General features: G+C 35.0%; 2 protein-coding genes across 4 annotated transcripts in view; both read left to right on the forward strand.

Moving 5' to 3' along the window:
- Window positions 1-460: 460 nt before the first annotated feature.
- LOC104809619 (membralin) lies at window positions 461-6,629 on the forward strand. Its single transcript, XM_010535660.1, has 15 exons — window positions 461-793; window positions 1,721-1,783; window positions 2,016-2,121; window positions 2,219-2,415; window positions 2,810-2,891; window positions 3,275-3,336; window positions 3,513-3,607; window positions 3,704-3,783; window positions 4,425-4,499; window positions 4,621-4,737; window positions 5,211-5,296; window positions 5,463-5,569; window positions 5,731-5,822; window positions 5,911-5,987; window positions 6,053-6,629. The coding sequence occupies exons 1-15, from the start codon at window positions 641-643 to the stop codon at window positions 6,464-6,466; spliced, it is 1,806 nt and encodes a 601-aa protein (XP_010533962.1). The 5' UTR covers window positions 461-640; the 3' UTR covers window positions 6,467-6,629.
- Window positions 6,630-9,631: 3,002 nt separating this feature from the next.
- LOC104809620 (putative transferase At1g60990, chloroplastic) overlaps window positions 9,632-12,981 on the forward strand; it is a 4,366-nt gene continuing 1,016 nt past the window's right edge. Inside the window, exons 1-11 of one of the 3 annotated variants that reach the window (XM_019202074.1) lie at window positions 9,632-9,671; window positions 9,881-10,102; window positions 10,496-10,597; window positions 11,017-11,050; window positions 11,156-11,229; window positions 11,335-11,400; window positions 11,516-11,580; window positions 11,707-11,794; window positions 11,875-11,940; window positions 12,139-12,304; window positions 12,861-12,944. In XM_019202074.1, coding sequence (XP_019057619.1) covers window positions 9,881-10,102; window positions 10,496-10,597; window positions 11,017-11,050; window positions 11,156-11,229; window positions 11,335-11,400; window positions 11,516-11,580; window positions 11,707-11,794; window positions 11,875-11,940; window positions 12,139-12,304; window positions 12,861-12,944 — 967 coding nt within the window. In that variant the 5' untranslated portion in view covers window positions 9,632-9,671. Of the gene's footprint in view, window positions 9,672-9,880; window positions 10,103-10,458; window positions 10,598-11,016; window positions 11,051-11,155; window positions 11,230-11,334; window positions 11,401-11,515; window positions 11,581-11,706; window positions 11,795-11,874; window positions 11,941-12,138; window positions 12,305-12,860; window positions 12,945-12,981 lie in introns of those variants that run through there. The other 2 variants (XM_019202075.1, XM_019202076.1) reach the window with 2 other exon arrangements.

Raw genomic sequence — 12,981 nt, forward strand, 5'->3', positions numbered from 1 at the left:
TCCGCAAATTTTATATAATAAATTTATATTTAAAATTAAGTATATTTATTGATTGAATTTAAATGTGATAGTATTTGTGATTTATTAATATTCAATATGTTTCAAATTGTTAACTTATTTTTTATAAATAATTTAGTAAATAAAATATTATATAGCTAATAATTTTTATATAAATTAATTATTAAGTAATAATGATCATGTTTAAAATTATAAAATAGATAATTTTTTTAATAAATTTAAAATAGAAATTTTTTATTAAATTAGATTTTATAATAGATTTTATGATAAAATTAATGTAAGGGGTTTTTAAGGAAGTTAAGTTTAGTTTAAAGTAGGAGGATTTTTACATTTAATTTTTTTAATAACAAGTTGAATGGATTTGTCTGATTTTTTATTTTTTGTCACGCGAAAAAATCTTTTTCATTTCTTTAGAAATGGATTTAATTTCCCAAAATTTTCTTTTTGTCTGTTCGGTGGCCGAATCTTCTCCTAAATTTTACGGAACCTGGGGAATCAACGGTCGTCGTCGGGGCAATTCCTTATTCAGCGAAGAATCTGTGCGAACCCTAACACACACTAAGACGACGACGACGACGACGACGACGACGACAGAGACGAAGAAGGGTATTGGGGATCGGTAATGGATCCAGAGCAGACGTTTATTAGGGTTCAGGAGAGGTTCTCTCAGATCCTTACCCCGAAGATTAGGGCTTTTTTGGAGTACACCTACCTCTTCGTCGCCATCACTTTGTTCTGCATTCTTCTCGTCATGCACGCCAATTACGTTCAACAGGTATTCGGAATGTTTCTTCATTAACGACTCTAAACTTGAACCCGTGATTGAGTTCTTCACGGGTATTGCTGATGGGTATTCTAATATTTGAAATTTAGTTGTGTTGATTGAATTTCCGTTTGCTTGATGTTAGTACAAAAAGAGTCTTGAACTAGGGCTAGATTTGGCAAGACAGCATAATTGAAGATCAAAGTTCTTTGATGTGTTTCCGGGAGCCTCTGATTTCTCAAGCAGTGTTAGAATCTTGTTTGATCAAGAGGCCCTAAAGCATACTTATTGATAACTAATACTTTTAAATTCTGTCGATGTTTCAGTTTGGATCTTAGATAGGATTTTGTGTTTTATTTGGCAGTTAGTATGAAGATCGTGGATCTATGTCGATCCAAGTTTAAGAATTTCTTTTCTCTTTTGTTTCTTTAAGAAGTTGATGCTGGAAGGTGGGATTCGGGTTAGTGCTAGCCGAACAATCTGATAGAGAAGATCTAAGATGTCTATACTTTTGAATCTTATGTAAGGCCACAACCGTCATATCGATGTCGATGCCACATGATGACACTTTGTTCTTCAATTTCGCCCTTGTCTGGTTTCTTTTGGACCTTGTTTCTCATTTGTTATGTGATGTTAATTAATTGTCGTTTCTGGGCTTCTTGTATGAGTTGCTTTTAGAATTTTACTGTGGTGGACCAATAGAATTTCTTATACGAAGCACTGTTTTGTGCTAAAGTACTTGCAGGCTTTTAAAAATGCAAAGCGTTATAAAATTTGGAAGTAATTTCAATGCAGGCTCTCTGTTGGTTTCTACTTCGAGAGTTTTTTGTTGCCTCCCTTCCTCCAGATGCTTCTACTATGTTTGGTTTCTTCTCTTGTGTGACCTTTTAACGTGCCTATGTATGCGATAACTAAATTCTCGAATGTTTTTCTGCAAAGCCTGGTTGTTCAAGTGAGGTGTCGGGAGTTGAGCTAGTTGAAGTCCAGCTTATACAAATAAAGGTATGTACCTGTTTTACTACACAGCCTCTGCCATCTTGCTGGGTTTATGTTAACTATGGGAATAGACCTAAGCATGCCCAGATTCAGAATCTCTTGAATTTCCTAACTGATGAGTGATGAGATGACCATTTAGAGGTCCCTTTATAGAATTCAGATTGGAGTAGATGTCATTTGTATTTATTATGTAGTTCTTTATAACACCCACTGCAATATCTTGTGTTCTGTGGTTCAGATAACAAGTACAGGGTTGTGGTCGCGCGATGATGAAAGTACCGCTGCAGATATTTCTGGCATTAAAGTTGGAGCTGAAATGTTAGAAGTTCCAAAGGTTTATCAAGGTGATTCTGCACCTTGGTTTAGATAGAATGCATGTTGGAGGAAACTAGCTTCGAGAGGTATAGGAGACTGATGCTGAAATATTTTGCCATCATGCAGAATGCTCTGCCAGTGAAGAGAATGCGGGTGATATACTCTTGAAAGCTGATAAGGAAGAGCCTCACAGTAGTTTTTCCGTGTCTGCAAAAGAGACCATCAAAGCAGCAATACTTCACTTTTCCAGAAAGTGGTATAGGCGCATATCTTTCATTTTAGAGCATACATTACAGATCCTCAGAGGTATTAGAAAATTGTGGGTGAGTTGACTTCAAATGAGGAAGTATAAAATCGACTTCCTTTTTTTTTTTCAGGATCATTTACTTTGGTTCCTGTCCTCTTTGTTTACTATTTCTCTGTTATTTCAAATTATGGATGAGAAGTTCTGGTTAATTCCCTTGAGTGGTGTTCTCTTCGAAATGAAATAGAGAGGGATTATTAGACTATTTGGGATTATTAGCTTAGGAAGATTCTTTGTGTAATTTTCACCTCGTCTTGTGGGATAAAGGAATTAATCTTGCAAGGTGAATCATAAGCTCTTTAGAGATATGTGTTTTTGGGTAGGCTGGTTGTTTGGGTGACTACTGGCTTACTATCTTGACTTTAGATATTGAATAAAACATTTTTATTTTTCTTTTCACTGCTTAAATGCAGAACCTCATAGGCGTACCATTAAATCTTGATGTGCCCAAATTGTTGCGTGTACTGTACATGGATAAGGTTACCTCCTATGCAGGTATAACTTCGTGTCTAAGGTTTTTCATTTTATTTTGTTTCTACTTTGGTTTTCATCATGTCATATGTGGCTTCAACCACTCAGCCACTGGGTTTTATGATTATCATTTATGCAAATGTAGGTAGAACCTGAAATCTTAACTTTCCCTAATACAGTAGCATTTTTGTAGCTTGACATACACAAACCACTGCAGACACTGCAAACTCTTTTATGTTGTAGAGGCTTTTTTTATCATACTAGTTACTATTTTTAGTTCAAGAAAACTGTTAGGTTTCAAAAAAAGAGATGTTACTCATGCTTACCTTGAGCTTAATTTGGTGCAGAGATGTCTGCATGAACTGTCTGCTTTGGAAGTAACTGTTTATTTGTTACTTTATATTCAGTTCAATGGCTTGAGAGAAGAAGTAACGAGTTTGAGCCAACTTATTTGTACACCATGGAAAAGGTAAACATTGTTTTCTCTAAGAAAATTTAGAACTATTTGGTTGGAGATATTTGTGCATCATCTTTCCCAGTGTAGCTGCAGAGCAATGTCATTTCTTTGACAAAAGATGAAAAGAAGGAAATCTCTTGATGAATTTCAAGGCTGGTGTTATAATGGCTTCATCTTTTTCTCTATAGGGTTACTTTTTGCTGCCTGAAGAAGCTAAGTCACGCCATAATATTCTCACTGCTAATATCAGCATATCAGCACGGCATCCATGTTTTGGCAACAGGTATTATTCATATCTTTAATCCCCTCCCCCCCACCCCCCCAAAAAATATATATATATATATATCGATCGTATCTTATAGCTGAATTCCTATTGTAGGTGGCAGCAACTTCTTATAAACAGTGTTGTTGGGTATGATACTATCCTGATGAACAGTTTACAAAACTCTCCTGGTCAAGGTAATGAATGTCTTTTTTTTCTGGATGAGAATCCCTAGTTATGTTTCTTTTTTTTCATGTCTCTTATATTTTGATATTAGAAAGAGTGAACTTGTATGGTTGCATCTTTAGTCTGGTGGTTCTGTGATTAACTTTTTGCTCCTTACTCTGTCGCATGTGTCGTGCATGTTTCCATCTTTAGTAATCTGGAACGTTAGATATATCATTTCCAATTCTTAGAAGAAGTGTTGACTGTTGAGTTTGACACTAACACAGTCTGTTGGGCTCCTATCAATCAGATTTTGTTCTTTCTGTCTTTGTCTCGAAATTTATTCCTTTTTTGAATTCTATGGAGTCTAATCTGGAGGAATCAGTCATTCTAGTTAAGAACTGGTTTGTTTGTAGATGTATGGAGAATGTCAGTAGCAATTTAGCAAAACTCGTTAAAGATGGCTGTTACATAGATTCATCTGTTCAGCTGATGGCTTGCATTTATTCGATTGTTTCTGATCACAAAAATGCTAATTCGGAATTCAGAGTTCACGTATTCTCATATCTAAAATATATGTATGGATTCATGTCTTTGTTTTGGTTTTATATGGTTAGATACATCATAAATAACAGTTAACATTCTATATGACTGTCAACTTTATGGATTACAGGTTATCTTTATAACTATCAGACGAAGGAGTTTTACAACCTTAGCTATGCCCATGAACTACCTAAAGATTTTGGAGGTTCGTAGTCTTTGTTTACGGGAAAAGCTTTTGTTAAAACTTATAATGCAGTTTTCTAATTATTTCAGTAGACTTTTATCATAAAATATTGAAGAATGTTGTTATTCTGTGTTTTATGCAGATTATTTGGTGACAAAATGTGGGGTGCTTATGATGTCACTTTTTGTATTCTTTACAACCACAATGTCTGTCTCGTTCACATTGAGAGAGACCCAAACACGCATGTTGAAATTCACAGGTTTTTTTTCTGTCATTTTAATCTCAGGGTGGAACTTATCCGGTCTTATTGTTAAAAACTGAAGCTTGCCCATAATTTTTAGCTTTACAGTAGGTTATGGCAAACAATTCGAAATGGCATAGGAATCAGATATTATATTCCGATCAAAAGTAATTCCGGTTCTTGGGTGTGAGGGCATGGTTTCTCTGTGAACTCAAAATGAAAATTTCTTTGGGGGCAATAAGAGAATGGTGACTTGTTATGTTAAACTGAATTCTTAAATTATGAAGCAATTCATGGTTCCTAATAATTGTACCGGGATATCCGTATTGGTTTGAGTCCGAGGGGTGATGAACGTTATATGTTTAACTGGCAATACCCTCTGGAAAATACAGATTCTTGATCGGTGTTTGTTGTAAAATTGCTCTTTACTGCCACTTTTGTTTTCCTTTGTTGCTCAAAGATCATCAGTGTTTCATATTAAATTATTACAGTGCAGCTTCAACACCATGCTCAGCATCGGCTACCAACATTTCAGTTGATCTTTGTGCATGTCATTGAATCCCTCGTCTTTGTACCGGTAATAAAGCATAGTACCGGTAATAAAGCATACATATCATCCTATTTCTTTTCTTTTTAATATTTTAGAATAGAACCCAAAAGTAATGTAATCATGATTCATGTTACATAAAATAGTTTCATCAGATTGTCTCAACTAACTATAAAACATGTTTTTCTTGTGGCAGATTATGATCGGAATCCTGTTCTTCCTGTTTGAGTTTTATGATGATCAGCTCCTGGCTTTCATGGTTCTGGTTCTTGTCTGGTTATGCGAACTTTTTACACTTATAAGGTTCCGCCCTCTTATCTTTCTTTCCCTCTGCACTTCTCTTGCATGTAACAATAACAACCTCATAGTTACTGCTTTGTATTGTGTGTGTGTGTATATATAATTCAATACTTTGATCATGTTTCTCGGGTTTTTACGAAATCCTCTCTTTTTGGCTGTGACAGTGTCAGGACCCCGATATCGATGAAGTTCTTCCCACGTTTCTTCTTGCTTTACTTCTTGGTGTTCCACATCTACTTCTTCTCCTATGCTTACGGTGAGACATTGTTTCGTGTTTGTGTTAAGTTCTTGCAAACGAGTAAAACCTGAGGTCGTTTCACTTCTTACCGTATAATTCACGACAGGTTTTTCGTATCTTGCCCTAATGACGACAGCTTCATTCATGCAACACCTCATCCTTTACTTCTGGAACCGTTTCGAGGTATTGATCAATCTCATAGCTAGGCATTTCATAGACCGAGTTTTTTTAATGGATATTCTTCGTAGGTCCCGGCGCTTCAGAGGTTTCTCCTAAGCCGGCAATCACAGTTTCAGCAGCACCCAGATTTCCAGATAACCTCTTCGACAATCCTAGCATCGACTCTTCACATCACGAGACTGAACAGAACAAGAAACCAGCCTGTTCCAAATCCAAACCCAAACCCAGGACTGAGACCAGCAGCAGCTGCGGCAGCCAGTCAGGAGAACTCAATTGCAGACGCAAACGCTCAGCCGCCAGGAGCGATGAGCGCGTTCAGCTCATTACTACTGTGGATACTGGGAGGTGCATCTTCCGAAGGGTTGAACTCGTTTCTGTCAATGTTCAGAGATGTGAGAGAAGATCAAGCCCAAGTTTATCCCCCTGACCCCTCTTCCCGACAAAACCCTTCTTCAACTACTCCATCTCCATTAGATGACTGATGCTTTTTTTCTTTTTGCATTTGTAAATGTTGTCATTGACCCATGCTTACATGGCTTCATCAAAGATATCCTTAAAATATTGTATCTACTTCATGTCATACCTGTTTAGAAAGGTATCTTTAAAAGGTGTCTTGAAGTGCATATAACATTTTAAATGTATTTTTGATATGCTTAAATGATTAAAAAAATGAATAAAAGATAAATTTTTTTACTTATAAAAAAAAGTGGAATTTTATTTTACTATTGTTTTTTTAATTTGATTTGTTGCGGATATTTGACACACGATTAAGATGTTGACATTATGACCTATAAACAGTTTTGAAAATTACCAGAGGGGAAGAAGAGTGTGTGTTCCTGAGATGGGTCTTTGTCTGAAACGGAGAAGAAGAAATCAAATTCTTTGCAACATCAATTGCATTAAATAAAGATGTTTTCTATTTCTACTTTGACTTGAGAAAATGAGGCTGTTTCTAATGAAATCAAGACTTCGTGTGTCCATTTGGGGAGGGTATGCGGTTTGGGCTTCCCGATCCTCACCGTAGGCTGTAGTTGGATAGAATCTTACAGTTGGGTTGGGTCAGATGACTAGTGATATTTCGGATTATAAAATAAAGGGAAAATTCAAAAAAAAAAAATATTGAACTTTTCGGTGTTTAGGGGTTTGGTATTGTTTTTTTTTGTCAAAATTGAAAAGTTCAGTATTTTTTTTGGATTTTTCCTAAAATAAATAAATATTTAGTTCGTATATGGGAGAGAGAGAACGACGAAAGGGATAAAAATAATTTAGGGGTTTTTTTTAATTATTTTTGTTTATTGAATGAATCTATTGAAATGGCTAATTTAATTTTAGTCCGAACCGAAAAATTATACAATTTCGGTTTGGTGACGTCTCAGGCATATAGAAAAAAGGGAAAAATGATATTTTTCTATACGAATTTATCGAAATGTGAATTTTTCATTCACAAATTTTTAATTTGATAAAAAACTATACCGAAATTCAAAAGTTTCCAAATGTCTACACCAATGATCAAATTAACCATAATTAACTACATAATCAAAAACGACGTTACAATTTTTCAGGTTCTGTTAAATGACTCGCTGATGTGAATGGACACGTGTAATTTTTGTGGCACGTGGCAAACTATGTCATTAAAAAAAGTAGTTGAAATTAAAACCTCTCGAAACTCAAATTGATTCTAGGGTTTTATTTCTTTTCGAGACCGAAACTCCTCCGTTCTCCCTTCAGACCGATTTTTTCAACAAAACTTGACAATATTGTCCGGCAAAAAAAAGATAATGTGTTCTTATTATTTAGTTTGTTTCAACTTCATGGCTATATTGGTTATATAACTTTGTCCTTTCTATATGCGTTTCCCCGGGGCTTATTGAATGTCATCCAAATAGAATTACCTTTTGTCGAAGAAATCGGTTTGAAGAGAGAACGGAGGAGCTTCGGTCTCGAAGAGAAACAAAAAACCCTAGAATCGATTTGAGTTTTGGGAGATTTTAATTTCAACTATTTTTTTAATGACATGGCTTGATACGTGGCGTATAAATTATACATGTCCATCTACGTCAGCGAGTCATTTAATAGAATTTGAAAAATTGTAATGTCGTTTCTGATTATATAGTTAATTACAGTTAATTTGATAATTGGTGTAGACATTTGAGAATTTTGAATTTCTGTGTAGTTTTTTGTTAAATTAAAAATTCGTGTATGAAAAGGTCACATTTTGATAAATTCGTGTAGAAAAATATCATTTTTCCCTCCTAAAAAAAATATCATGCAATGTCATTACTCCATCTAACGAGACCAGTTGAAATTTAATATCGTTCAAAAATATATCGAAAATTGATAATAATTTTAGAATTTGGTGTAGATATTTGTCATATTCTAAACTTACGTGTATTTTCTTACAAATTAAAATTTTGGGTAAAAAAATTGGTGTCTATATCTAAACCTCATAAAAGAATTTGAAGAAGCTAAATGGACATCCGGAACTTTAAATCAGCATTGAAGTGCATATACACAATAAATTAGCATTTTTAATAATTAGCTTATTGTTTTCATGTTATAATTAATATTCGAATTGTCTTTTTATATATCTACAAAAAGGTGTGTTTTATAATTGTAATAGATAGACGTTTGAAAATGAAAAACAACTTGATTGTTCTCTTGTTTTTTTGGATATACCAGAGAGATGTCTTAAATGGCGCTCAACTATGAACCGATATCTTTAAACTTTGCATATTCAAACTAATCTTCATTCATCTCTAGGTGAACGCACTAAACGATAAATGATTGGTCTAAGAGGTTACTCTATTCCCATAATAGTGTTCGAACCTTGATCTCTAGTTAAGAGACAAAAATATTGAACTATTTATGCCTCGGTTATTTTCAAAATAACTGAAATAACCGAACAAAACCGAAATATATTTATTCGGTTTGGTTTGATTAATAATCGATTCATTTGAGTCCTATAAATTGAGTTTTGAAAACATTCTGTGTACGATATACCCTCCTTTATAGACCTTCGTATGTTTGTAAGAACATATATACATATATAATATAATATCTCGTCGACATAGTGATATGAAAACATAATGGATTTTGTTTTATTCAGATTTTAAAAAAATATTAATTTTAAAGAGATTTTTATATAAGTTTTAAAAGAATTTTCTTTCCGTTAAATGTTTTGGATTTAGTTTAAAATTTTATTTTTGGTTCGTTTTTTTAATCCAGACATATTGCATGTAAAAAGATTAAGGGTGGTTATTTTGGTTTCGTTTCGGATTCGGTTCGGTTATTTTGGTTATAAAAAAACTATAACTATTCGGTTTCTATATAAATTTTGGTTTGGTTTGGTTTAGATTCAGTTTTTTATTATAAAAAACTATTTTTTTTTAAATTATCAGTTTTTTATATTTTTTTAATCGGTTCGATTCGTTCTGATTTTTTCGAATTTAGAGAAATCATACCTATACGATTTTTATATCGAATTTAGTTCGGTTACGTTTATATCGTGTTCGATTTTGTTCGATTCGATTATTGTGTTAATAATAAAAATAGACGGTTAAAATAAAGTTAGACAAATTCAAAGAACCAAATTTTATTTTATTTTATTTTATTTTTTCCCCTGAATTCGCATAAATAAAGTTCATGGAGGAAGGAGATGATAGGGAACACTGTGGAGAGTCTGGAGACATGTTGACGAGAATGGACAGCGTTCGTCACATCCCCAGCAGTCCGACTGTTCTTTCTCCATGTCTCTCCCCCACAAAGATTCTTCCCAGATTCTCTCTTCCTCTCCGCAAATTTTGGTCCGATGAACGAAATCGGCAGCTACGCCTCACCTCCGCAGCCGCCTCCGCCGCCGATTCTTCGCCGTTTGATATTCCGATCAAAATGGAGACATGTTGACGAGAATGGACAGCGTTCGTCACATCCCCAGCAGTCCGACTGTTCTTTCTCCATGTCTCTCCCCCACAAAGATTCTTCCCAGATTCTCTCTTCCTCTCCGCAAATTTTGGTCCGATGAACGAAATCGGCAGCTACGCCTCACCTCCGCAGCCGCCTCCGCCGCCGATTCTTCGCCGTTTGATTTCTCTCCTCCTCCTATTGATCACGACCTTCCCGTAAGCAACACCTTCTTCTTGTTCTGTCTGAAACTTGTACATATGAATATTGCGTTCATGGTTTGTCGGAGGAAATTAGGTAATGGGTTAGTGGAAATGGACATGATATTGTCGCCCACAATCACAATTGCTGCATTATAACTCACCATTTTAATGGGTTCATGAATCTTTGGGAAAGTCCAGGTACTGTAAGGAGGATCCTTTTTGTTCTTTTGAAAAACTGTAGTTAATGACAGATTGTCTGGGTGTTAAGAATCTCTCTGGTTTTTACTATTATTCTGTTTTATACATGGACAATACGTACAGTCATATCCCTGAGTGTGTATATGCTTACTGTTATTTGTACGTTTTTGAAGCTCATGGTAATGGTAGCTTTTGTTCATGGAAATGAAGGAGAAGATTAGTGTTGCTGGAGGGAAAGTTTCCAGTGATGGTGTTGTTGAGACTTTTGATAATGACGATGAGGCTTTAGATGCATTTGAAAATGGAGCAGTGGTAAGAGACTTTCCTTGTTGATACATGAAGTACTGTTTAGAATGTAAACTTGGAGGGATTAAGCTATCAATTATGTAAATCGAGTCAACCAACCTGATTTTGCAAACCTTTTGATGTTAACGTGCATAATTATAGTTCGAAATTTGACTAGGAATTAAAGGAACAATATTAGTCTCATGTATGTAACTTTTCTCATCTATGGAGTTGTAAGTATAACTAGTATGAAATTTTCCTGTTTGCGGCTCTAGAAAATTGTATACGAAATGAAGATAGGCCTTTGAGACATTTGTGGACAGTCACATTTTTCTCACTTTTACATTTCTCATATATGTCCGAGGCGAACTCTACGATCCCCCTCTGGAAAGCTTTCCACTTTATTTCTTCTGTTTGATTTCCTTCTGTTTTATCTGATTGGTTAGGTTGTTTACCTCTCACATTTTGGGAGAATACGAGGTATATCTTTATAATACTTCTTTTTCCTCATGCTTCTCAACGAAGACATCGACTTAATTCTCTTATACCTCCCTTTGTTACATATTTGGTGCAATTCCCATCAAGTTAGCGGAGATGACCGTATTCAATTCCTTCACAACCAAACGACTGCAAATTTTGAATGTCTTAATGAAGGACAGGTGTTCTTTTTAAGGCATTTTCATTTCTATTTGCATCCGGAACTGTGTTGCTCATTCTATGAAACTGGGATTCACTTATGGATTTTTGTTTGCTGATATCTGAAGGGATGTGATACTGTATTCATTTCCCCCACTGCAAGAACAATCGATATTGCATACTCCTGGGTCATGGTAATTTTACCTAGTATTATCTCTAATAATTCTTTCTTTTAGGAATGAAATTACTTACCCGTTTTGCTCCTTATTCTTTAAGGCAATTTTTACGTTCTGACCTTTACTTTTTCAGAAAAATTCTGTAGTGCTTGTGGTTTCACCGACGACATGCGGAAGCATAACTGAAATGTTGAATAAGTATGTTATATAACATTTCTACCCTGTTCCCGTCTGTTGATTTATTTTGGAAACCAAGCTTATCAAGACATAAACATGTCCTGTTTTAAGAGATGTGCCATTTGTTTTTCAATCTTATCTTTTCAGGTACATATTTTTTGCTGACAAGGTTGGGATTCAAGACATCACCAAACAAACTTCTTTACTCGTTTTAGCAGGACCTAAAAGCAACCAAGTAAGCATTTTTCCTGTCAAAAGTTTCTACTAATTCAGATATATCATTTTTTATTCAAGCATTTTATGTACTTGAAACAGATCATGGCTAACCTGAACCTGGACGATCTTATTGGGCAGCCATATGGCAATCATCGGCATTATAACGTAAGCATGTAGAATTATATCTTCAGCCTCTCATTTTCTGGGACGATAGGAAATATTATTATTGACAAACAGGAAATGATATATATATATATATATATATATATGTATGGTCTTATAGTTTTTCTTGTGATCGCTAAAGTTTTCAACTTTGCAAAATCCAATATGATATAGTGGGAATATCTTTTCTATGTTTGGCAGATAAATGGAATGCCAATAACGGTCGGGGTAGGAAGTATCGTTTCGGATGTAGGGTTTTCCATGTTAATGTCACCATCTGCTGCTGTGTCTGTCTGGGAGACTCTTTTATCTCAGGGTGCCATTCCAATGGGTTCCGTCGCTTGGGAAAAACTAAGAATCCTTCAGGGTTAGTAAAAATATTACCTTTACTGGGTAATTGTTGCCAGAAATTACCTATAAATCTGCAACTTCTGGTCTTTTTTCTTCAAGCTATAAGAAACCTTCAGGGTCAGTAAAAATATTACCTTTACATGGTAATTCTTGCTATAAATTACCTACAAAATCTGTAATTTCTGGTCTTTTTTCTTCAAGCTATAAGAATCCTTCAGGGTCAGTAAAAATATTGCCTTTACTGGGTTATTGTTGCTAGAAATTACCTATAAACCTGCATTTTCTCCTTACTGGGCTCTTGTTGCTAGAAATCACCTATAGACCTGCAATTGCTGGTCTTTTTTCTTCAAGTTATAAGAATCCTTCGGGGTCAGTAAAAGTATTTCCTTTACTCTGTAATTGGTTCTAGAATTACCTAAAAATCTGCAATTTCTGGTCTTTTTTCTTCGAGTTACCTTTTTCTGCATAGCAGTTTGAGATACAGAAAGACTGATATCGTTTCTCAGTCAGCGTCACGGGAGAAGATGCGAGATGGATATGTATCTTAGGCTGAAGATGTCGGTGTTTTGCAGGAAGACCGGCTCCCGAGAAGGAACTCGGCAAGGAATTCAATGTTCTGGAAGTGGGTTTGTGGAATTCGATCTCTCTGAATAAAGGTATCTGATTTCCTCCTCCGATTTTGAAACATCTTTC

The sequence above is a fragment of the Tarenaya hassleriana genome, unplaced genomic scaffold (genome assembly GCF_000463585.1).
Source record: "Tarenaya hassleriana unplaced genomic scaffold, ASM46358v1 Cleome16, whole genome shotgun sequence".
Lineage (NCBI taxonomy): Eukaryota > Viridiplantae > Streptophyta > Magnoliopsida > Brassicales > Cleomaceae > Tarenaya > Tarenaya hassleriana.

Bases quoted from the DNA above. Each gene is read 5' to 3' on its own strand.
- LOC104809619 (XM_010535660.1), top strand. From the start codon at position 641: ATGGATCCAGAGCAGACGTTTATTAGGGTTCAGGAGAGGTTCTCTCAG. The intron at 2,892-3,274 runs GTATAACTTCGT...CTTTATATTCAG, and splicing joins TAAGGTTACCTCCTATGCAG to TTCAATGGCTTGAGAGAAGA. The intron at 4,500-4,620 runs GTTCGTAGTCTT...TGTTTTATGCAG, and splicing joins ACTACCTAAAGATTTTGGAG to ATTATTTGGTGACAAAATGT.